Raw genomic sequence first — 25,000 nt, forward strand, 5'->3', positions numbered from 1 at the left:
AAATAGTTGTTGTTGTTCATTCATTAAAAATCAGTCAAGGGTGACTGACTGTATTCTAGCGTAGTGTTCTTTTTGAGGTAATGCGTTCTTTAATTTTCTCCTGAAGTGCTTTATGCAGTGAATAGCAATATTTGATTCATAACTACTGCAAAAGAATAAAGATATTTCATAGAGAAACCCTATATCATGTGCCAAGAAGAGCTTTCAAGCTTTTTTAAAAACAGTGAAGAGAGGGGTTTGCCTGGGTATTGTCTCTCTAATGAATAGTTCTCCTGGTCTTGAGGGCTCTTCTGAAAGTTCCTCTTATCAGAATCATGTAAGTAACAGTGTACTAAGCTTTTTTTAAGCATGATATAAAGTCAGCAAGATCTTGGGAATCTGAAGTTACCTCCCATGCTGCCACTGACAAGTCATGTTAGATATTACTTTTAATTGGTTCGCAAAGCTCAGTGAGTGTGTTTGCTTCCCTCTTCCAAATTATTCTCTCCTTGTACCTTGTTCCACTGGTGGAGAGGAAACTGGGAGTTGAGAAAGAGTTTGTGCCACTTATTCTGATGCCAAAATGATCTATTAGCTGAAGTAGGTGAGTGAGATCTAACCCATGCAGTTCAGAGAAAAGCTTCATAACGTGCTCTGAGTAGAGGCTCAGAAGCCCCAAAAGCCAAGAGGCTAATGATGCTGTTTTCCTGCATTTGCTAAGGATGAATGGAATTTATTCACACTGTAAAGCTGGAAGTGTGCTGGTAGTCCTCCATCAGAGCAAGGCCTTTGCTATCGTTATGTGTGCTTAGCTCCCCATCTAGTGGGAACTGCTGGTTTCTGCTCCCTGGGTTAGGGGAGGCCTTGACTAAAGCAGTACTGATACCTGGACTGGCAGCATGGCTTGGACTCAGAGGGATTAGGACTGCCACCGTTCTCATATTCGGTTATCTGATCACCAAAGGCCAGTCAGTTTTCAGTCTAGAGCTGGCTGCCTAGGTTTCTTCTTTTGGAAATGGTCCAGTGAATCCTTTTCTTGCTTTCCAGAAGTCACTTCCAGCCCATAGGGAGAAGGGGGATACTGCACAAAGCAGGTGTGGACACATCCTTCACGACTTTCTAGAGCTATGTTCTGGCTTACATAGCAGAGTGAGGCAGCCAATGCCGTAAACTGGGATTTATGTGGAAGGTATATATAGAATGTATACATCATAGAGAGTAGGCTCCCAAGAGAACAGGGCAGGCAGGAGTCAGTATGACTCGCTTGTCAGAAGACAATCAGGAAAACAAGTTAAGTGAGAAGAAAACCAACAGGACCTGGGGCTAATATTGACTATGATTAAAATTTCCTCTTTGTAACTGAGACAAAGAATTATCAGGCAGCATCACTTTCAACAGCTACTAGTAACTTCACTTGACAATACACTATAGAATGAGGCCTGTGTTACGGAGGTGACCTGACTATATGGTCAAAATGATCTTTTCTGCCTTGAAAAGAAACATTCATATATGTCAACAGCTTGCTCTTCCTTTTCTGATGCTGTCACATGAGCATCTGCAAGAATTCTTGCCTAGCAAACATTAAATCATATCTGGGACTAAACTTTCAAAATGTGAATCGAGTGCTTGTTGATGTGCCACTAGCCTCAGTTTGACATCCTGAAACCTTGTGAACCTTTGCTCCCCTCCTCATGGGATGTTTGCCCTAAAACTTCCAGGTGCTATCTTGCACCAGACCAATAAGTCAAAATGTGAGGGCAGTCTACAGCAAACTGAAAGGCTTTCCCTGCCCAGACAACCTGGCTTTAACCATTTCAAAAATAATTGCCATGGGCTATGGTTACATCATGCAATGCAGAAGTGTTCAAGAGCACTGTCTCAGTTTAGAAAAAGGCCAAGCAACTAAGCAGAGCAGCACAGGTACATGAGTGTGGATGATGGGGGCAGAGTAGCCCAGTCAGGGGGTCACTGCTGCAGGCTGTACCACTGCTGGTTCTGGGGCTAGCTTACCTGGGGCATGCTCGGTGGGCTCTGATCCAGTGCTCCTCCCCTCCTTTGATCTGACTCTACCTCGTTTCTGTAAGCAGTTAAGGAATTAAAAAGTGTGAAGGAGCTTGGATCCAAGGTACACAGCTAGTTATGTGTTTGCATGAACACAGTTCTCAACAGAAAGGAGATATTTACTTGTAGCAAATATAAGATCTTCTACTCACTGTCATATCAACACAAGAAATGGACAAAAAGCAGGAAAAAGCCTATCGAAACTCTCCAAATAACTGTCACTAAGAGTATTTTGCTGTCTTGGAAGAAAATTGTAAGAGATATTTACTTGTAGCAAATACAAGATCTGCTCCCTGCCTTTCCCATGCCCGTTTCAGTGCCAAACAAATCCTGGGTGTCTGTTTTTTATTCTGGAAATGGCAGTTTTTTCCAGAACTGTAACTTTCATATGTAAATGGTTCCGAAATTGTTCTCCCCTCCTGCCCCCCTGGTGGGAACAGTGAAATATAAGTAATGTTCACAATGAACACTTTCTTGCAAGGGGGCAAAGGTATTGCTATTGGAAAGCACAGATTCAGATCCCTGAAGGATTCAGCAGATGAAAACCTGTGCAGTTACTGTTTTTCTTTTTCTTAAAATATGTGCAAGTGAGATAAGGACTTGGGGTGTGGGGGAAACTTAACTCAAAATTCACAGATAACTGATGATGCATGGATCACTAGAAATATTCCAGAGCAAAGCAGAGACGGTATAAATGCAGTCCGGTACTAAGATAAGTGATACTTTGGCAACAATAAACTCTTCTAGAGAAATGAAAGGGGAACCTCTGTCTGCAGCACAGCAATTAACCCAAGTTACTCTGCAAGCCTCAAGTTTTAATGGTGTGACTAGCTGGAGTGACAAAAAAATTCTCCACACAGTTCATGAGAACTGTTTCTATTTCAGGTGTAAAGTAAATCCCCACACTTCACTGAAGCAATAAAAAGCTTAATCACAGAAGAAAAATACTTATTTTTAAAGGGTACTTTTGTTGTGCTGACACTCTAAATGTATATCTAATTTTTTACACTGTATAAACAAAATATATTTTTTTCCCACTGTGCTGGCTTTAACAAAGTTCACCTGGAGACACAATCATCTCTGATCAATAGCCAAAGCCAGCTGTCAGTTCAGATGCTGCTGACTTGGAGAACACAATATAGCAAAAATATAGCAGGGTCATGCTTGGCTCTTGCTCATCTTGGCTTCTACTGCTATCTACCACAATGTCACTCTTTTTTTCCCTTGACTGTAGCTGATACACTCTAATTTGCTGTGTTAGAGGGTAATACATGAGGCTATAGAACTAGGCAGATGACACTTGTGGGTCTTTGAGGTGAGCATCCTGAGTGCCAGACACTGACCCTGGTACACTTCTATTGAATGAAGTCAGCCCACTCTGGAGGGCAACTGTCACCCAACCTCCATCTGGAATGATTATGTGGGAAATCCTCCACCTCTGCTCTCCTATGGGAAGCCACTGTCAAGACATGGGCAGCTCCTCTCTGCTCTCGTGGCTGTCCTGTCACAACTCACCCTGTGGCCCTGGCCCTGCTGCTTTCCGTGCTACTTCTGCTCATGGCTGGTGACAAAGGTTTGATTTTCTGAAAGGGTAAAAAGATCTTTGCCAACATGGTGGTGTTCGTCTGCCTCACTTGGGCAGGAAAAGAAATGCCCGCTTCCAGGAGAATGTGTAAAAAGGTGCTGGGGAGGATGCTCTCTTTCTTCTCAGGGGCTGCAGAGTGGTGGGGCTCTGGTTACAGACACCAAAATGCGTTATGTTGCAAGATTACCTCACTGAGTTGTCTTATAATCAATAAACAATGTCATTTTATGACTGACTGAACAGAAAAGCACCTCTTTGGCTGAGACATTCCCTATGGGCAGGAGTTTCCTGACTCTAGAGCACAAGACTATTGTGTTTGACCAATGGCATTCTTCTCAGTGGTCTTGTCCTGTACAGGAGTGTATATGTTCTAGAGCTATGAGTCAGGGTATTTGCCTCAGCTTAAATGAACTCAACCAGTTCCAGCTGGTAAAAAGAAGGACAACTTGCTCAATGAAGAACTTCATCAAGTGAATTAAGTAATCAACAAGAGAATTTCTCTTGTATGGAAATAAGTGACACCTTGTTTGTGTTACTGTGTATCCAAAAACAATAACAAGCAGCAAAAATGCCCTATGAACCTAGAAAGAAATGTTGCTCTCAGGGAAACTGTCCAGTTTTAGTAAAAGTTGACAAATGAAAGCCTAATGAGCTTTGCATTCCTACAAAGACAACAAGTCCAAATAGAAATTAGAGCTGTACATCTGGAACCAGAGCAGGCTGTAATGCTCAGGCTCCTGCTAGCCCTTGGCACTGCACTTAATAAGGCTTAATTAGTGCCACTGCTCTACTCTTGGTAAAACATCTGCATTGTCTGAACCTGGATATGAACAAGCAGTAACTGCTGCCAAATGTTAAATCTCTAAAGCTCAGTTCCTGTGCCATCTGTTGTCGCTACAACTGACTCATGCTTGTGCAGATCATGACAGTTTGTGATACTACTGCATGTGCTTCTCCCAGACAGCTGTAAGTTTGCAGTGACAGATGTCAAAAAAGGTATAAATGTATCAACGTAATATCTACAAATGTAGATATTACTGTTGTTGGTGAGCAGGTATTCAGTATTAATTAAATAGAGACCCACCCATATCTTCTACACAGCCAGTGACTGCAGTCTCTGGAAGGTGTTCAGCAACAACCTGTACATAACCATCTCTGACTATAAAACCTCACCTCTGGTAGCAAACAGCTACTGATGAAACTCTACTAGTGGAAGAGCTGTCTCAAGACCTCTGCAGAAGATGACACAATACCAAGGGTTGTATACTTGGCAGACCATGAGGATGAGAATGGTACACATCTCCAGATACATGAATATCAGAAGGGCCCTTAAAGAATAGTTACACTTTCAGGCCTGTATGTGCAACAGCTTGTTTTTTTGCAGCTCACCAACAGTGGCTCAGGAGTCATCAAGCTGGTGAGGCTACAAGCTCACCAATTACACAGATCAGGTGGAGAGTCTGATGCAGGCCACACGTGTGGTAACAAAGGTATGGGGTGATAGCGAGCTCAAGGAGGGCAATTGCTTCCTTGACCTTAATTTTCAAAACAAATACCATAAAAGCAAAGCCACACAGTCCTGCTTTTGTGTTTCAAGTAGGAGGTGTCAGAAAAATCACCACAGAGTTGACTGGCTTGTTGGGGCCACACATTCATAGGCATGCCCCTTTATGATTATTTTATGTCATTGTTTATGTGTGAGCATTTCAGATTAGCACTGTGTAGCATACAACAACTTGCACAGAGCAGAAAAACAGCTGTTTGGTTTTAATTTCCAATTTCAGGGGCTAAAACTGACATTTCCAAGTGTAATTATTTTAAGTCACTGTTCAAGGTAAAAAGTTAGTCCCTGCAACACTTCAAGTGGCTCATTCTAGACTTTATTAGAGTAATTACAACTAAAAGAAATATGGCACTTACATTTTCATAGGACAAGCACCATAGGAAATAATGGTCTACAAAGCTATAGCAGTACAGTGGAAAAAAAAATTAAATAAACCAAAACCAAAGCTTGCTGCAGACATTACAGCTTCTTCTACATGGAAACCACAGCTTTCAGGACAGCAGAGTGCAATGGGGAGGCAGCAACAGCATCAGGCCTGGGAGACTTTCACACCAAACAGTATTCACCTAATTGTGTCTTAAGACAGGGTAAAAGCAGACAGTTGGGAAGTAATGGTGGGTTATTCACTTGGTTCACAGTCCTGCTCAGTTCCCTCCCTTCACCACAGCAGGTCATTGCCTCTGTTCAGTTCACTGAGCCATCTGAGCCTCCATTGCTTGGGCTGTCCATTCTGGTGCTGTCTGACTTATCTTCTCTAGCAGGTTGTTAACCTGGAAACACAGTGACTGAATCTGTTTGTCCCAAGTCGGCAAAGCTTCACGGGCTGCAAAAGAACATGAAAAACATAGTAAGTCTTGGCAATTCCCATGCCCTTTCAAGTGTAACTTTCTCCTCTAGCACTGCCCTCACCTACCTCACAGAGGAAGCATTCCTTGCAGCTACAGCATGCTCATTTCTGTATTCAAAAGCTACAATGATTTTGGCTCTCTGTTACAAGCCTAACTCCTGTACTGCAAAGCAGAAGCGAGCAGAGAACTTCTGGTGAACATGTTCCTACACGGAGACTGAAAGAATAAATTCACACCTTCCTGTGGGTAAAAGATTGTGTAATAGGTAGGAGAAGTGCGGTCCTCCTCAAGGGCAAACTCTGCCACCTCGTGGCCACAGCAAGACACAGTAAGCTTACTTGGGACAGAAGTCATTAAGATACTTTGCTCATTATAAGACAGCAATTCAGTAAACTCATTCTGAATGGTACTAAAAAATCCGTGTGGGCAAACTTACTCTCAAAATGAACAATTCCATCAATCTGATCAATAAATCCATTCATGCGACCCTCAGTTATCATCTGAGAAGCTATCTTTTCTGCCTGAAAACATGGAAAGGAAAAGATGTTATTTTTATCCATTTCCAACACAAGTAAGAAGTGATTAAGGTTTTCATAGTCCTCATGGGTTTTTCCACTATCTCTACACACACTGAAGAAAAACAAACAAACAACAAAAACCACAGCCAGCACCGTCATAATGAAACGATTGGATATACTACCACTAGCACCAAATTCTGTTATTGTGCATTCCACATCATGTACCTCTCCTCCTTCTCATAAAATGGGCTAAATATTTAACTTTGCTCATCTTTTTAATATGGAGTATTTATTAGTTTTTTAACATCTACTATTTTTTCCTAATATTTACCATGACTATTTTCTCACGTCTCTGTGGTGCTTCTTGGTTTTCTGTGAGATGTAAAAAAGCATACCTTGGCTGCAGGGATCTCCAGTAATGCTCCAAGCTCTTCAAAGGTAATGTTGTTGTAAAGTTTGCTTGCAGATAGCAAGTTATGTTCAATAACAGCTCTGTCCAGGATACTGGAACCTTAGGGGTTGGATGAGAAAACAACAAAAGATTGGAATGTTTTATATAACAGAACAAATGAAAAATGCTACCCCCCCCCCCAAAAAAAAAAAGCTATGTGTGCAGAAAGTCTAGACACATCCCATTGCCTTGCATCAATATTAGTCCACACAGGAAAAAAAATGAGTAAGAAACTAACTGGATTTGGTTAATTTTTGAGACAGGTAGCTAAAAAAAAGTTCATTTCAGTTCTAGAACAATGAAGTGGAGATGGTACTAGGGATGAACACATTAGACTGAGGCAGAGATTCAAGTTCATTTTCTGATTTTGCTACGAGACCCAGCATCTGAAAGTTTGAGCTCTCATGTCATGAGTTCCCAACTTGCCCAATGGAAACACTATTGTCTTTCTGTCTCTTCTTTGTGGCTCTGAGGGGTCCAGCTAATCTCTCTAACTGCCTACTGTGCTTGTAGGGTGATTAAAACCCTCACTTTTTTCTCAGCTCATAATTTAACTATTTCACTCATTTGCCTCTTAACTACCTGTCACCTAAGGATGAGTATATTGTTAAATGGCAATTGACATGAATTCTTTACCTTTCAAAGACAAACAGTACAGGTATTAGCAGAAGAGGAGACTGACCTCAAAAAATGACTGCAGCTTATTGTTAGGAAGAATCTTTAACTAGTCATAGCATCTGCTATTACAGAGAGCTGTTTCTTCCTCATTATTTAACAAGCCTTGTTTACCAGGAAGGTGCCTCATTCAGAGGAATTTCATGTTTCAGTATTCTCCATTTCAATACTCTCATTTGGGAAACTGAGACTGGCACAGTTAGGATTCCAGTGAAGTCATAAGTTTAGACAGTATTATTGTTCAGAGGTTCTGGGAAGAATCAAGTTAGTAAGATCTCAGAGCAATGGATCAGAAAACAAATTGGATATAGTGTGAAATCTAAGTCATCCCTTCAGTATCTGTCAGTAGTCAGGAAACAGTCCAAATGAACTTTTTTTTTTTTTTTTAAATCAACACAGACTGTTTAAGTAGTAATCCACACATTTTTGAGCACCCTATTTATAACCATGCTTTAGAACTGGGAAAGCTCAAAAGGGTACACTCAAAAAGTATGAGGCAAGGACAGAAACACGGGGGGGGTTAGTGAAGAGGACTGTAAAAGGATGAAGAAAAATCAGAATTTTAGAAGTTGGATTCTAGAGGAGTACTTGAAAAGCTTAATAGCTGATGAGAAAAATGAATCACAGTAAGAAGCCTTACTACTATACTCTTGAGGGTAACATTCTGGGGAATAACCTTAAAGAATCACATAACCAACACTGTATTCTTTGCCATCACACACTTGTCCACTGCAGTTGGCAAACATAACTCCCGTGGATGGGTACTGAGCATTATGAGGCTTTAGAGAAATAGGTACCATCAGCTGTAGTTGCTTTCTGGTGAGGCATCAGCATAGCTGCAAACTCTTGCAGTTGGTTTCCACGGATAATTCTGTCTAGATACATTTTCTCCAAGATCCCATAGGCTGCAAGCTGCTGACACCTCTCATCCTTGAAAAGCGTAGCAAGCATACGTGAACGCTGCTGTCCTAGAAGAGTCAGGAAGAATCCTCACAAATAATCAAAGATTGCGTATTTACAGGTAACACAAAACAAAAATCTTTCTCTAGAGATATATAACTAACCAACAAAGCTGTATCAAAGAAGAAATTCTACTGCGTTTGGTTCCAGAGCACTGTTTGCTACTGTCGTTTCTTTCACATCTTTAGGCAAGATGGCACTTCAGCACTGGCCAGGACAGTGAAAGGTTTTCCAGCTCTGAGCTACCAGTTTGCCAACAGATTCTCAATGCTGTGTTCACAGTTCTGGATTCCTCACCAGATCTTACAAGCCCAAGATCCCTTCCCACAAGTGACACAGAGGCTGACTTCCTTTAGGGATAGGGAATCTGTATGGTGGGTCTTTTATACAAAACTATAACATGTATTTTACCTGCTGATGCTAAAATAGTACAATGCAAAGCATGCTTCAGGGCCTCCAGTCGCTCACTTTCATGGACTATGCTCTTATAGGAGAGCTCATTGTATCTTTGGGCAGCCTCAATGAACTTTCTTCTGTAGTCAAGAACACGAGCATAGCACACCTAGAAAGAAAACAGGTCTCAGTAAAATAAAACTAACGGGGGTGACTGCACAGGACAGGCGTGTATTAATTTCTGCATTACAAAGCAACAGCTCCCAAAAATGTTGCTCTGCTCCATCTTAGGCAAGTTGTGCAAGAGCTCAAGTCTGTGTCTTTGAATGATTAGTTTAGCTTTCAAACACCTGGCTAAAGTAACGTGTCAGATATTGTACGGGCATTTCTCAGCACTGTTCTCATGTTAAGCACTGTGTAAATTTCAAAATGCTGGAAATTAAATTTATGAAATATTGTACAGCTGAGGTACATTACCAAGATTCCCCTTCATTACTGACACTGACAGTCAGCACCTACACAATAGTTGACATAGGTTAAGTACTTGTTTCTCCCTTTCAGAGCTGCAGCAACAACTGATTTTTCTTCTTTCCCTTCCTTTTTGCTTTTCTAATGCTTACAGTCAATATTGACTTTTGCAACTGAGTGCAAGCTTTAAAATCTAGCATGGGGAAACTACACCAAAGAAAGCAGGGGCAGGAAGAAAAAAAAAACAACAAACCAAGATCACCATACCATAAACTACACCTAATGGTACAGTTGTTCTGTAGAATAGAATTTTAAAGCACTCTGTACTACTTTGGTACTGTCACACTACACCAAGAAGTGTTCATCTGGTGGGATAATCTTAAAGTTCCTAAAATTATTTGAGCAATATTAGTATACTAACTATATACACAGTAAACCCACAAAAAAACGGAAAGCTCAGCTGGTTTACTCCCTGTGGCTTTGACCTACTATCACGGTCTGCATTTTCTATTTAAAGTACTGTTCAAAAAAAGCCTTCAGTTGTCTTTAATACCAAGATGATTTTTTTCTATTATATTCATAGACAATGGTAGGGGGCAATATTTTCAACTAAAATTCAGACACTTTGAAGCCTAATGTTAACTCAACAAACCAGGCATTTAAGGAACCTTTACAGGTTTCTCGTGAAATTAAAAGGAATGAGCTGCCTAACTATTGCTAAGATGTGGCTCTCAGACTGCTAAGACCACTTAGATTTTCCCTTTATCTGTTTCGTTATTATGAAAGTTTTAGTGGCATCGCATAGAAACATCTCAGCATGGATTCATTTCCCTTTAGAAAGAGACAGCAATAAAGTTACGCAACCTTATAATGGATTTGTAGCTGTTCGTTAGTTGATTCATTCTGAAGCAGGGAAGCTCGATTAATATAAGCTTCTGCCTGAACTGGGTCATCATCCTCCAGATAGAGCCTGGCAATTTTCAGGTAGGTCTCCAATTTATAATCTACATTATATTGTCTGTAAAGAAACAGAAAAGCAAGTATTCAGAATTACTCCACAGTTACCCTTGTTTCTTGCTGTTCTAAATATATATTTTGCTTCTACTTGGCAGCTTTTGCTTTATGCTGCTTCCTTCTTCTCTACCCCCAAAATTAGCTCTCTCCATTCACGGTAAGGAAAGTTGAGATGAATGCAAATATAGAACTGTCTCCTACAAATGCCAGTACAAATAACACTGTCCACTAAGAAACAAATGTAAAATCTCAGTTTGCCATAATGATACTTGAGTCAAAAAGCAAATTTGCAGTGGAACAAATGGGTGCTATATTGGCAAAACGTACAGCAATTCTTTTTACAGGCATACAGAGAAAGAGGATAGAAAGGACAGATGGAGAAAAGTAACAGAAAGGGTTGTAGAAAAAATCCTCAACTGTATTTCTTAATATCAAAGTTCAAACTATGTCTTCATTTCAAATTGTAGAAGCCAACATTTGGAAGTAGTGTCGCAGACAGACAAACTTTACAATTACCTTAGAGAAGCACTTGTGAAAAATACTATTAAAGCAGTTATCAACAAGATTGATAAATAGCATAAAGCTTCTAGCGCAATACTTGACACACTAGAATGATGTTTACTTTAAACGGCCTGTGATCAGGCTATACTTCTGTCATCAGGCCAGGAGTTCTGGCCAGAACTACTGAAACTCTGGGAAAATATACAACCCCAAACTTCCCACTCTCTGGTTTGGTCAAGTGTGAATGGAGCAGGTATATTCAAGTACATTCAACAACACAGAACAGCATCTAGCACAATACCTACTTTTGCCCTGTTTCCAAGGGGATCCCCACCAATACTTGTGCTGCATTTCTCCAGTCTTCTTCTTTCTCATAAATTGATGCAAGATGCTGCCTTATTGAAGCAACCTAGACAAAAAGAACACCAATTCCAAACACTAAAAAATGGATTGATTTTTGTATTACCATTCACAATATCTGCTCTTCTTATTATGAATACCCACCTGGCCAATATCCCAGCTTCATAGAAATAAGCCTGCACCCATACAACTCCTCCCGCATGAAGATCTTTAAATATTAATCAAACTTTAAGACCAAGCTTTTTACATATGACTGATGGTTTGAAGCATTTCTATTTTTGGCTCAGGATAAAACAAAAGGCGTTAATTTTCAGGGAGTGCTAAGCAGTAACCTTTTATAAAGCTTTTAAAAAGATGAAAGGAGACTTTGAAGAAATGGAGTGCCAAAATTCACAAGCTCTTGCTCCAAGTTATACCTCATACCAAGCCTGTGAGATACGAGTGACATGACCTATTCCATAAACTTCTAATTTGTAGTGCAGGTGTCTACAGGCAAAATGTCAGTGCTAGAATCTGGGTTTTATAAACAGAAGTGTGGTTAAGAAAAGAAGCCATCTCATGTCTTGGATTTAATTTCTGCATAACTACTGTAACATGCAGGGAAGCATGTTTAGTTAAGTTTTAGAATGAAAGCTGCTTAAAAGACAAAAGGTAAACAGATGCAAATACAAATCATGACAGCAACTGCATGGTTTTTGTCCTAATATTAGAGCCGATAAGATTTTTATATAAGCATCTTCAGTAAGTACTCTCAGCGGATACTGAAGTACTTTGTACAAGAAAACCAAGGACAGACTTGAAAAAGAACTGCAAGGTATTCAGTGGTTAACTGTAGAGTTGAGATTTCAAGGAAAGTATTTTTCGTGGTACAACATTTCTGGGCTTAAAAAGAGTTATAAATGTGGGGGTTTTTTTAGTTTTAAGTAGCAACAGAAGCTACTTGGCAAAATATTTCTCTTTGTATCACTTGCCTATTCCATTAGTTGGGTAATATGTAAAACAATGAGTACCAGTCTGTATCCTGACAGCTTCTCTGGTAGCTCGAGTCTCATTGTAAGAAGCCATTTTCTGGTAGCGGAGGAATTACATGCCTAGCATCCTGATTAAGGGACAAAGTCTGTATTCTTTGCACAGTCCCAAATACAGTCTTGGCAAAAGCTTTGTGTGTACACGAATGCCAAATTGGACTTTAGGTAGGAACATCTGTTTTGAACAACGTTTTTAAAGACTAACAATATTTAGCAGTTAAAAAACCTCAAAGCCAAGCCTGTAAACCAGAAGTCCTTGTCATTGATCTCTTACCTGCTCTTCAAATGAAATCACTCTAGGCTGTATCTTTTCCAAGGTGAAGTGATATATTTCTTTGGCTGTGCTGTCAGGAAGGCTTGGAAGATGGGTACAGAAATCTGTCAGCAACTGACGTGAGATGACTAAACTGACATTCTCATTCACCACTGGTTCAAAGACACACAGAAGAAAAATACAAGATGGAAGAAATGCATGTCAGTGCTTTCACTGTAAGTGGTCTATGACCATTAAATTGTTTGCTTTAACATTAAACTTGAGGTTTTTTAATTTTTAAACCTATATTTAAATTATGGGCTGTGGGTTTTTGTTTTTTTTTAAAGATGAATTTCATTCTCAGAAACTGGCACTATCTGTATACACTAGAGAGCACCTGAGTTACAATCTCTGGCAAATATTAGTGAATTTCTTGCTCTTATTTATCACCTAGGAAGATGTTTCATTCTGAATCACTGTTCTCAGTTGCTGAAACGTTTCAGACAAAGTAAACGTTTAATTTAAATTTCACTAAGCTTACTGTCAAATTCAAGATCAGATATAACAGGTATAACTTAATGAAGTACTCAATAAGCCAAACAACTAATACAACACCAAAAAGAAATCTAACCATTTCTTCTTGGCAGTTTTCCAAATTAACTTGAGACTGAGAAGGGGAAAAGGGTTGTTTGTTTAAAGATAGCTTTGCATCCAATAACCATTTTAGAATTCAAAAAATACTATTTTACATTTTTACACAGCGCTCAGATCTACCTTCGGACGCTGTAATATTGATAGGTTTGAACGTTACCTTAAATTACAAAACTCGTAAGTCTGTATTCCCTTAATTTTTGAATATACTGATGTTTGGTTCCTCTTCTAGTCATGTTTAAGTTCTAATATGACTAGAACATTATACATTTATATAGCCTCACGTAGACCTAACAAATACAGAATCCCACAGGTTCAGACCTTCACTCAGTGTGTGAACAATTATACCAGACACACTTACTTGCTTCTACAAAAGCTTTCAAAGCTTCAAGTTGTTCCACACCTGATAGCTGAATGGCTTTTTCCAATATTTGACGATATCTGCCCACAGATTAAAAAAAGAAAAAATCATATTTCACTTTTTTTTTATTAAGTATTTCTGTTTCTTTGCTTATTTTCTTCCTTAGAATGCTTTTTCTATTTACTTTTGCTGTATCTTTAAGGTGAGTATTTTCTCAAGTGTCTATGCTAAAATCCTAGGAACATTCATCTGGAACTAGTATCTGTCTCTTTTTTAAATTCCAGGACTAAATTCCACCATAACATAGTTTATCATTACAAATCTGTTAATATATCTGAAATGAAAAATGTCTTTAAAAAAAAAAAAAAAACCAACATATTCCTGGGATAGTGCTTTGCTCTTCTGCCGTAAAGAGTGGCAGAGGAAAAGTAAAGAAAACCATATCCCTTGCATATTAAAATTAGTAACCTGTGACAGAGGTTCAAAAATGCCAGATTCAGGAAGAACAAGAAACAATGGTGGGTGGGAGATGCAAGTAAATAGTATACTACAGCCACACTGACAGTAGCAGCATAGGCAGGGAATATACCCCATTTTTTTATATAGTATTTATTATTGAAACATTTAGATATTAACAAATCATAGCTACTCCCTCTTTCATGTAATAGTTTTATAAGGTCAGCGCAACTCTTACTGGGCCATGATCTTAATGTGTGGAATACTGAAAGGTGTTACATTAATGTTGGAGGTGCATTTTCTGAGAAACGTTTCAGGAATTCTTAAACGTGAGGTGCCTAAATCTAAGGCAATTTCTCTAGGAACTGGACTCATAATCAAAAAATTTCAACTGAATTGATCAACTTTGAACTATACCCTCTGGGGAGAGAAACTCTATGTAATATTTAGTACAGTGATTAGCTCAAATCCCAAGTTTGATATACAAAATACCTATTTAAATTTTAAATTTAAATTTTGATTTTTTTTAGTAAAAATACAATGGACACATACAAACAAAACTCATACAAAGCAACCCTGGGAAAGAAAGTCCCTGGATCTATCACTTCTGCTCAGTTTTCAGGCAGGTAGCTGAAATCCGAGAGGCACCAGGAATGGGGCAGGGGAGGGAGGCGGGGTGTTACGCTGAGGGAGTAAGACCCAGCAGAACTGCCGGGTAGCCCGTCCTAGGACAGCGAGAGCACAGGGACATTTTTCACTGGAAATAGCAATAATAATAGAAAAGCAGAAAAAGAAGCTAAAATATTATTATTTAAAGAAGCAACCCAGAAGCACCCTACCGACAGTGCCTTTCCAGAAGAGCTGCTCCCGCTGGCCCGGAGACCGCACTGCACTAGGCCCGGGGCGACAGCAGCCCCCTCGGGGACCCGGGACGGCGGCGGGGACGAGGACAGCGCGCGTCGGGCTGGTCTCTTCCCTCCTCCGCCCCCCTCTCCCCCAACGGCCGCACGGACCCTCCTCATCAACGGTCGCGCGGCTCCTTCCTCACACACATACCGGCCGCGCGGACCCTCATCAACGGTCGCGCGGCTCCTTCCTCACACACACACGCGCGCGCACCGGCCGCGCGGACCCTCCTCATCAACGGTCGCGCGGCTCCTTCCTCACACACACACACACACACGCGCGCGCGCACCGGCCGCGCGGACCCTCCTCATTAACGGTCGCGCGGCTCCTTCCCCCCACCCGCAACGGTCGCGCGGCTCCTTCCCCCCGCTCCCTCAACAGCCGCAGAAACCCTCCTCATCAACGGTCGCGCGGCTCCTTCTCCCCCCCGCCAACGGTCGCGCGGACCCGGCCATAACCCCCAACCGCCGCTTATCCGCCTGGCCCCTGCCAAGGGAAGGAGGACGCCGGCACTCACTTGCCCGCCAGGTCCTTGTGGGAGCCGCTGGAGTTCATCAGCTGCGCCAGATCCTGTCTCACTGAGGCCGCCATCTTCGCTGCAGCACCGATCAACCCCTGCGGCGGCCGCCGCCGCCAGCTCTGTCCCCGCCGCGCCTCCTCCTACCATAGAGCAGCCGCAGGCGGGAGGCTAGAGAGGCGCCGCCGCTTCCGCCCCACCGAGGGGGCGCGCCGCGGTCACGTGGCACGCGCTGGCGCCGCCACCGGCCTGTCAGGGCGGCACCGCCCGGGGCTTAAAAAACACGCCCTGTACCGAGCGGGAGAAAGCACCGGTCGACCCCGCCGGCCGTGGCGGAGGCGCGGGGAGCCCCCGTCGCCCTTCTCACAGGGCTGGCTGCAGCCGCTGCGCTCCGCAAGGCACCGGCCATATTCACCGGTACACGCATGAACTTATGTACACAATACGGACACACCCAATCATGTATATATTACATATAGAAATATATGTGGGGGGGGGCTCCGTCCTGCCGGCGGCGCGCGGAAGCTGGGCCCCGCCCCTCGGGCGGACGGGCGCGCACCACCCCGGAAGCGGGCGGGCGGCCGTGTGACGGAGGGAGGTGGCGGGGGAGGGGGGCGAGAGAGCCGGAAGCGCGGGGCGTGGCGCGGGGCGGCGCGCGCGCGCGCAGGGCGCTGCGCCGGCGGTTGCCAGGGCGGCGCTGCGCAGTATTATGGGATGCGGCGGTGGAATGGCGCGGGGCGCGTGATTTTGAACAAACACGGCGGCTGGTCGCGGGCGCTGCCGCCGCCGCTGCCGCCGGGCGCGGTAGCGCGAGAGCGGGGCGGGGGGTGCAGCAGTGGCGTGGGCCGCGCGGCGGCGGCGGGGGGAGGCGGCGGCGGCAGCAGCAGCGGAGGAGGAGGAGGAGGAGGAGGAGGAGGAAGAAGAAGAGCGCCAGCCCGGTGAGTGCGAGCGCGAGGGGCGGGAAAGCGGCGGCGGCGGGGGGAGGCGCGCACCGGGCCCTGCACGGTGCCAGGGGCAGGAGGAGGCCGCGGGCGGCGCGGGCGCGGTCCCCGCCGGCGGGCAGGCAGAGGGGGAGCGGGTGTCTCCCGGCCGCGGCGGTGCCCTGGCGCTGACAGCGGCGTCCCGTCGCCGCCCGCAGGGAGGGCGCAGGCCCGGCCCCGCCGGGCGCGCTCCCCGCGGTGGGGCGGGCTCCCGGGTGGCCTCGCTGGGCTCCCCCTGTTTGGGAGGGTTGTCCGGGAAGGAGGGAACATCGTGTCCCGGTCGTCCCTCCGCCCCCGGCGCCCGGCAGCTGTCAGGGGCGGCGGCGGGCGGGAGGCGCTGTCCGGCGGCGGAGCCCCCGCGGCCGTGGTGCTCCGGGAGGGCGGGCAGGAGGGGGGCCTGGGGGGCTCCGGGAGCCCGCGGCCCGCAGATGAACGCTGGCTGCCCTGCTTCGGCGTCTGCAACCGCCCGCGTCGCTCGGCGGAGACCAGAAGTGGAAGAGAGCAGGACAGAGCTTTGATCTGTGCTGCTTCGGTGTCTCGCCTCAAAGAAAGTAACTCCCCAACCTGTTCTGGCTTTTCGTTTCCTCGGAGTATAAATAAGGACAGCCACGGCGGGCAATACAGATGGAGTGACTAAACGATGAGTGTTGGGGAGCGGGGGAAATGCTGGGCTAAGCACGCATCTCCTAGGAGCAGAGCGAGATGTGGGATGCCTCAGCAGCGTCCTTTTCATTGCTGCTTGCCGAAATAAGCCGCAGTACAAATAGGAGCGGGGCGACGGCAGTCAGCGCGAAGCGGCGACCAGAGAGCAGCCGGCGCTGCGCTGGGCCGGGCCGGTGCCCCGGCGCTGCTGGCGAGCGGCTCGCGGGGCCTGGGGCGGCGGCAGCCCGGCGGCGAGCCGCTCGCCTCGGTGCCGGCGCGGCGCGGGGCGGGGGCAGGTGCGGCGGCGGCGGCGGCGGCGGGCGGGGGCCGGGCGAGCGGCGGGGGGCGGGCGGCGGGGCCGCGGCGGCGGGCGGCGGCGATGACGAGGTGAAAATGGCGGATCTTTCGAAATACGGTCGCGGCCGCTGACGGAGCGGCGGCGGCTCCCGCCCGTCCCGCCGAGGTGAGGCCCCGCCGGCCGCGCGCGCGCGCGGGGGGGGGGGGGGGGGGGGCAGGGCCTAACGGCTGCCGGCGGCCGTTGGCGGGGCCGGGCCGTTCCAACGGCCGCGGCGGCTTCCCCGGCGGGCCCGGCCCGGGCGGGCACCTGCCCCCCTCCGCTCGCCGCGGCCGGGATCCCCCGCCCCGGGGTCTGGTTGTCACCAAATGCCGCGGGTCTCGGGGCGGGGGGGGGGGGGAGCCCCCCTGCGGCTTCGCGCCGGGTGAGGGAGCCGGGCGGCCGCTGCGCCGCCGGGCCTCCCCCGGCCCCGGCTTGGCCTCGGTCCTGCTGCCCAGCCGTGCTGGGGGGGCATTTGGGGATGGCCGAAAGCATCGGGAAGGGTGAGGGTCCTCGCCGGTGGGCGCTTGGCGAGGCCAGGCGCCGAGCGGGTGGCATGAGGATGGCCCGTCCCGGTGCCCTCGCTCTGGTGCCGAGCGGCCTGCTCCCCGAGGTGCTGTGGATCACACCACGAGGCCAGACAAACTGGTAGGTGAATTAGGCCCTCAGACTCAATCGTCATGTAACTCCTTGGCGATGCAGAGCCAACTTAGGTTTGGGTTGTTGACCAAGAACTGGCTGCCCTCTCCTGTAACTACCTGTGTGTGATGGACTTTGTCGTCCGTTAGGACAGCTTCTCTTTGTGTTTGGAGATGCTCCACTTGGAAGCCAGTGTTTGTCGTTCAGAATAGGTTGCAGTAGAAATTGCGTGCATTATTGCCCATAGTTCCTCCACCCATTGAAGCATGGAGCCATACCTGTGCTTTCTGTCCAAGGGGATGCATGGAAATGGAGAATGCACTGGTTTAAAGTGCATTAGCTGGACCATCTCTTGGAATAGTCTGAGCTTCTCTCTTCATCGTTTTTGCTCCTCGTTCATTATGACGTTTATTGCTGGTTGGAATGTGTTGTTAATTATTTGTGGCCTTTACTTTTGTGCGCATTGTATACTAATTAGGTAACTTCTGGTAGGGTAGCTGTGAGTTCTGGAAAGCATTGCAGTATTCAGAGCATTTGAACTTGTCCACTAGAACAGAATGTGAACGGGAAGAAAGCTGTCAGAAGATGTCAAGTAAAGATTAAACAGGTATTTGAATGACCTTCCATAGGTTCATTCTTCTAAACAGTTCCCTGAAACATATTATAATTATTATAGAAAATACTGCATGTAGAAAAATAATACTGAATATTCCTTATAAAGCTTACATAAAGTTAGTAATAATAGGCAAACCCAATATACCAGGTTAGTTTATTCAGAATAGCTTTTTAGCTTAGGGGGTTATCAGCTGAGAGTATTTTTTCTTTCAGAGAAATCCTTCCTCAGAATAAAATGGATTACATATGTCCTTTTATTCCCTAAAACATCCAATTTACATATGTGTTACTAAGTGATAGGTGTTGGTTTTGTACCTTGTACATACTTGCATTAACCAATAGGAAGAGATTTATGTGCCTGTATTGCTCCATAGGCAAAGCACTGCTAAAGGTTAACTTGGAGAGCATCTTGAAAAATACAGCCCAGCTTCTCCAGTGTGTTAAAGAGGTACTTCATGCTTATTGTAATGCAACTAGTTTCAAAAGTTTCAGTTATGCAAGGTTAATTTTTCATATTACTTACCAAGAAGTGTCTGCTGTTGCTTATGTAATGGTTTACTTATACTTCTGTGCATGTCTAAGCTCAGATAGTTTTCTTTGTTATTGACTAGTCTAAACATTTTGTTTAACTTGATTTCTCAAAAAACTTCAGCTATTTTCTAGTCAAATGCTCAATATTGCAGGAAGACCTCATGTCTTGTAGTCAGCACAGGTGTGTGATGCTTCTTCTGTAAGTTGTCTGTACAATGACACCAAGGGGTGGCACTTGCCCTAGCTTGACCTGGAAAGACAGGAATCTCTGAGTTGAATCTCTGGGTGTGGTGATGTCTGTTTCATTAATTCTATTTAAGGTACAGCAAACTGCTAATTTCTTCTTGATACAATAAAAGAGCAGGTAACATGATCTGAAGACAAGTCGCATGGCAAAATAAACTACTCATAGGTGCCTGCATAATGTAGTGGTGGGAGCAGTATCAAGTCCCATCCAGAACGCTTGGTGCTGAACTTCTTTTCTAAACATCCTTGGTTTTGGATGTACTTCGTGTATATCAGTCTTTCAAAGATGCCTGATATGAAGGCTGTTTGATGCTGGATCACAGGTATCTTCAGTTGTTAGTTATTTGAAGGCTGGATTGTAACAAGCACCAAGAAATATAATGTATTAACCTTAAACATAATAAATTGGATGCGTACTGCTGCAAGCCATTGATCATATATGTATTAATGCATGGTCGTTACTTGAAGCTTCACCACAGGGCTTGAACACTACCAATATCTGCTAGTCAATGGTAAATTTGAAAGCTGGTGATGGAGATTGCTGTAGGATTTCAACCTAGGACATACTCATACTGTTGAGATCCATCTTTTTGAATAGCAGATGATCTAAGCCCTTCTAGATTCCCCCTCCCCCCATACTTGTTTGAAAAATACTTTATGAAAAAAAGCAACTCAGATTTTGGGAGGGCTCTTGATTTCTGGTTCTACAACCAGCTGTTTTTCGTGATCTGTCACTTACTCTGGATGTGCTTCTGTTCCCTTTCTGTTCTGTGGGGGTAGTGCTTTCCTATTTCACATGCTGTTAGAAACATACTTTTATGTCCTAAAGAACTCATATGCTACAGTGATGGGATTTGTTTTAAGTACCTAGGAGAGAAACTCTGTTTTCCTTCTTTGTTGCAGGAGCTCCGAGTAATAAGTAAAAAATGGTTTTGTGAACTCTTGCTCCCAGGGTTTGTGTTCTAGAAAGCCTTCCATGTGACTGGCTTGGTTTAGTTTACTGTTTTGAAAAATTGTGAGTGGCGTGTGGTTCTCGGTAGAGCCTGTGACTAGGCTTGCTAGATGACATAATATGAATGTGGTGGACCCAGGTGAAAATAAGCAGGAAATAATTATTTTCAATGAAATATCTGAATTTTCTTCCCATTTTTTAGAATGACAATGAAGAAAAGACATCTCAAGGTTGCTCTTACAAGTAAAGAGAAAGAGGGACTTCCAGAATAACCCTGTGATCATGATGGGGATGCACAGCTATATGGTGTGAGAGTTTCAAGTTTCTTATGTTCCAGACCCGGACATGGACTCATGGCTCCTTAACTCCTCCAATGTCCCTTTCACAAGCTTTATTTTCGCAGTTGAAGGTGTTGCTACCAACATGAGGGTTGCGTCCTTAGTTTTGGGATTCTCTGTTCTGGTCTATTGTATGAGTTGCAGATAAATACCCAATCCATTACTCTACTTACTGTCTGCGTGGTTGTGGTTGTTGTTTGTTTTTCCTCTCTCTCTCTCTCTCTCTCTCTCTCTTTCTCTCTCTCTCTGTAACAACAGTTTCTGCTGTGGACCCAAAAGCCTTCCTGAAGCATGTTTTAAAAACATCTTTAGATTAATCTGATGTTCCTGTGAAATTTATTCCTGTGTATTTTTGCTTCTTGTTTAAATCATTTTTATCAAAAAAGTCTCAATGGTCTCAGGTCTGCCTACCCACTCTTTTGCCTTCCCCTTCCTCAACACCATATATGCAAATGACATAGGAGGCCAAATTTGCTACCAAGTGAAAGCATTGTGCTATTGTGAAACCTAGTTAATTCATAATAATGCAGTATTTGGGTAGAGTCTTCCTGCTCATTTTTGCAGTTTTACATTTTCCTTTTATCTCAAGTTTTATTCTCCCATTTATTTAGGAGGCCTAGAAAAATATGTGACTATGCACTACTGTAATCCTATGAGCGTGTTTCGCTGCTTTGCTGCTGAGAAAGTTGGCTCTGCTCTTCCCTGGCAGCTCCTTCCCCTCCCATACTTTCCCTTCTGGTGTGCAGCAGAAGCGCTTAAGCAGGCTCATGTAGACCACATAGTAGAAGACTCATCTGTGTTAAAACTGACTTGGTTTTTGTTCTAGGTTGGAGTGAATCTGTGCAATATGGCTTGATGTAGTCTAGTTTTTTGCCACTGCTGAAAGTGGATATTTTCCCCCCTTCCTGCTTCTGTTGCTTCCTTGATCTGATTCTGTGATATTCCCTAAGCACTCCCTGAGCTGAAGCATCTCCCTCACCACGCTTCAAAAACTATGCAGAGAGTATAAACACAAAGCTGGGAATGGAGGTGAGGGGAGGGAGGTTCCTGGGTTTCGCCAGCACCCAAACCCAGCCGAACCAGTAGCTGGGTTTGGTGTGGTTGGTGTGGTTCTTCGGTGCTGTTCTGGTGCTCGTAGGCTTTGAATGGGGCCATCTCAGCACGCTAACCCATCAGAAATCACCCACTCCTTTGTGGAATAGTTCTCTTCCTGGTTTAGCACACAGGAACGGCTTGGCGAAAGGTCTGTTGAACACCAGGGTCGGCAGTTAGGAGGGAGCAGGGCTGCGACAGCCTGCGGTTGGGCTTAGACAGCTAGCTTTAACCCAGCTCTGATCCTTGATCTGGTCTACCCTTGCAGCTACAGAAATGTTTTTTGCTGGCACAGGGAGGAGGGAAGATGTTCAAATGGAAATGAACAGGCAGATGTCAAAGGAAGACAGGACGGCTTTAGCAGTACTGCTGGGTTAATACACTCAGGGAATTAGAGTGTAAGAAAAGTAATGCAGTTGATCAAATATGCTTACTGGTCAAATTCCAAAGAGAACTACTTAGAAAAACGGACGAAAAAGTTTCCTCTAATCTTTTTCATTATAGCAAATCCTAAAATCCTAACAGATAGTTGTTTTATTAGTAGGTAATGACCAGTTTTTAGACAGATAACATTCTTAAGATGATGGTTTTCCATTTAAAATTATAATGAAGGCTGAAATTACCCAGAACTTCCCAGAGGAAGAAGGAGTCCTCAAAACTGGTGCGTGGGCAAGTGGATTTTTTTTTCTCCAGCAATTCTTAAGAAAAGAACCGATAATACCTCTGTTAAAAACATGGCAGAGGTGACATGGTCTGTTAATCTTTCTCCTCATGAAAAACAAACAAATGAATCTGAAAACCCGTAACTGTGCAATGTAAAACTATCACATCCATAATGTTGGTAACTGTTAATTTAAACACAGTAAAATTGTGAAATAATTTATCTTGCCTATTTCTCACATAGGCTATACGCTATTGGAATGTATGGTCTGTTATGTAAAGAGGTGCTCACTTAATAGAATATAGAGTAATAGAAATAAGATGGTGTGAGCTGAGTGAATTATGGTTGCCTTGGGAACTATAGTTTTAAATTTTGTGACTAAAGCCAGATTAATTTAGGATGAGGAATATAAAATGTCTCTTTAGGTTAAAAAAACTATTTTTTTCTTAGTATTCCTTGTAACTGATGAAAATAACTACTTACCGTAATTATGCATTGGTAACTTGATAAGGAAAAAGTTTTTTTTTTTCCTTTCAATAGTTTGCTTTGGTTTGTATTTGATAAATCTCGAACCATGATCCTTTGGGAAGCATGCAGACAAAGTGCCTCCATATCTTGTCATCTTTAGAGAATGACGAAGTGAATGGAAATTATTTTATCTGTTGTTTCACATGAGTAGGTTTTTTTTACCATGTTAATGACTATTTGCTTTTACTCTGCTGTTACGTATGCAGACACAGTGAGTTTGCTGACCTACATTATTAATTTTTTCCACTTACCTTTTGTTAATCATATCTTTGTTTTGGATTAATCTTTTTTGTTTTTCATGACATGTATTTTTAAGGCAATCTCTAGCTCAGTAAGCTTAAACAAAAGACTCTGCGGAGAAATGCGGTGCTGAGTGATTTTTGTAATTCTTTGCTTTACGACAAAACAAACCCTGCAATTTTAAAGACAAAACGTAAAGTGTAAAAGAGAGTAAGAAAATGGAGAATGCATAAAAGGAGTGACAGTATTTTTACCCATTACTGAAATAGTAGCAAAATTGACGGATTGTAACTAATTAGGAAAATTTCATTACGTTAAGATTGCCTACTTGCAGTTATAGTCCTTCATTTGATAATATGCCAATAGTACTAGACCAGTTTTTGGTTCCCCATTTGCAACTGTGAAGACTTTCCTAGCAAATGAGAGGAAACATGTGCGTTTGTAAAGAGTTTCTTAAGGACTGCCTTTTGTGTCTTCACACCGTGGATTTTTCTGAAATTCAGTTGCCTGGAATAGCTGATATGTGCTAGTATATACTTATTTTAAATGGATGGGCAAATACAGCAAACCAAGAAATGAACTAGTATGTTCATAATTTCATTTTGGTATATAAAATTACCCAGTAAAATGACTGCTTCTCTAAGAGGATTTTTTTTTTCTTTGAAATCAACTTATACAAACAAGTAACCTTCACTTTTGTTTTTCATTTGTAGCTTGTTTTTACATTTGCATATGTAGGTATTAATGTCACTAGCCCTAGCAGAATATAACAGCGTATGGGAACTGCAAGCCATGAGTTTTTATATAGTTTATTCAAGTTTTTATTTAAATATGATATGGCCAAAACATAACATGATGGAATGGTGGAGTTTTTTGCTCTTACAAAGGGTAGTTCTGGTGCTTGGGCTGCTGACTGATAGCAGCAGGGGGACTAGCAAGGCAGGAGGTAGGATGAAATGAGGAAGAATAGTCACTTGTGTTACCTGTGAAGAAAAAATTAGCAATTGCATGTGAGCTATGGACTTTCTCAGGAGAGAAGCACAAAAGCGGAAAGGGGTTAGGTTACCTGAGAATGATTCCCCTGGCTACCGGAATGGCTAGGACAAGGAAGAGGTCCTTCTCACTGTTAGAGGGGAAGATAAGTTTGGGTGTTATGTCAGTAAGACAGCAGGTTGACTAGAAAGTTTTCACCTCTGGTCAGTTATCTTGGATTTTTAGAGAAAATTCTTAATGGCATCTTTTTTGTAAGTTGTTATATTTGCTTTTGCTTACTCTTTTCTCCTAACGCTACCCTCAGCAATGCAGATGCTATACCATTTTGCACAACCTCATCTCGGAATCGCCCGTCGGCTGTATTTTTGCAGCTCAGTGCTGTTTTGGATAGGCCTTGCTGGTCTGGCACAGAGCCATTCTGGTGAGTGTCCTGGGCTGGATTCTGGGGGAACTTACTTTTGGGGTCTGACTGGTTTTGTTCATTCAAGCAGTGCTGTACCGAGGTAGTGCTCTATCCTACAGTCCTGCCAGCTCGGCACAGACACAACAGGGTGGCACTTAGGAAGCTGGTCTGTGTCTAGCTATGCTGGTGCTGACTCAAAGCTAGTATCTCAGATGCTGCAGAGCTCATTTTCTACTTTGATTTGGGGATGGGGGGGA

At 43.9% G+C, this 25,000-nt stretch overlaps 1 protein-coding gene across 3 annotated transcripts; it reads right to left on the reverse strand.

Annotated features, from left to right (window-relative positions):
* Window positions 1-5,483: 5,483 nt before the first annotated feature.
* COPS4 (COP9 signalosome subunit 4) lies at window positions 5,484-15,755 on the reverse strand. Of its 3 annotated transcripts, XM_067297420.1 has the most exons (10): window positions 15,550-15,736; window positions 13,671-13,750; window positions 12,680-12,831; window positions 11,323-11,426; window positions 10,367-10,520; window positions 9,053-9,203; window positions 8,479-8,649; window positions 6,951-7,066; window positions 6,474-6,558; window positions 5,484-6,012 (listed from the first exon to the last, which is right to left on the reverse strand). In XM_067297420.1, exons 1-10 carry the CDS (start codon window positions 15,621-15,623, stop codon window positions 5,879-5,881), a joined length of 1,221 nt encoding a protein of 406 aa, XP_067153521.1. In that variant the 5' UTR covers window positions 15,624-15,736; the 3' UTR covers window positions 5,484-5,878. The 3 variants fall into 3 exon arrangements, with proteins under 3 accessions (XP_067153521.1, XP_067153522.1, XP_067153523.1); XM_067297421.1 differs by lacking the exon at window positions 6,474-6,558 and having other exon boundaries at window positions 15,550-15,755; XM_067297422.1 differs by lacking the exon at window positions 13,671-13,750 and having other exon boundaries at window positions 15,550-15,628.
* Window positions 15,756-25,000: the final 9,245 nt, after the last annotated feature.

The sequence above is a fragment of the Apteryx mantelli genome, chromosome 5, assembly GCF_036417845.1.
Source record: "Apteryx mantelli isolate bAptMan1 chromosome 5, bAptMan1.hap1, whole genome shotgun sequence".
In the NCBI taxonomy this organism is placed as follows: domain Eukaryota; kingdom Metazoa; phylum Chordata; class Aves; order Apterygiformes; family Apterygidae; genus Apteryx; species Apteryx mantelli.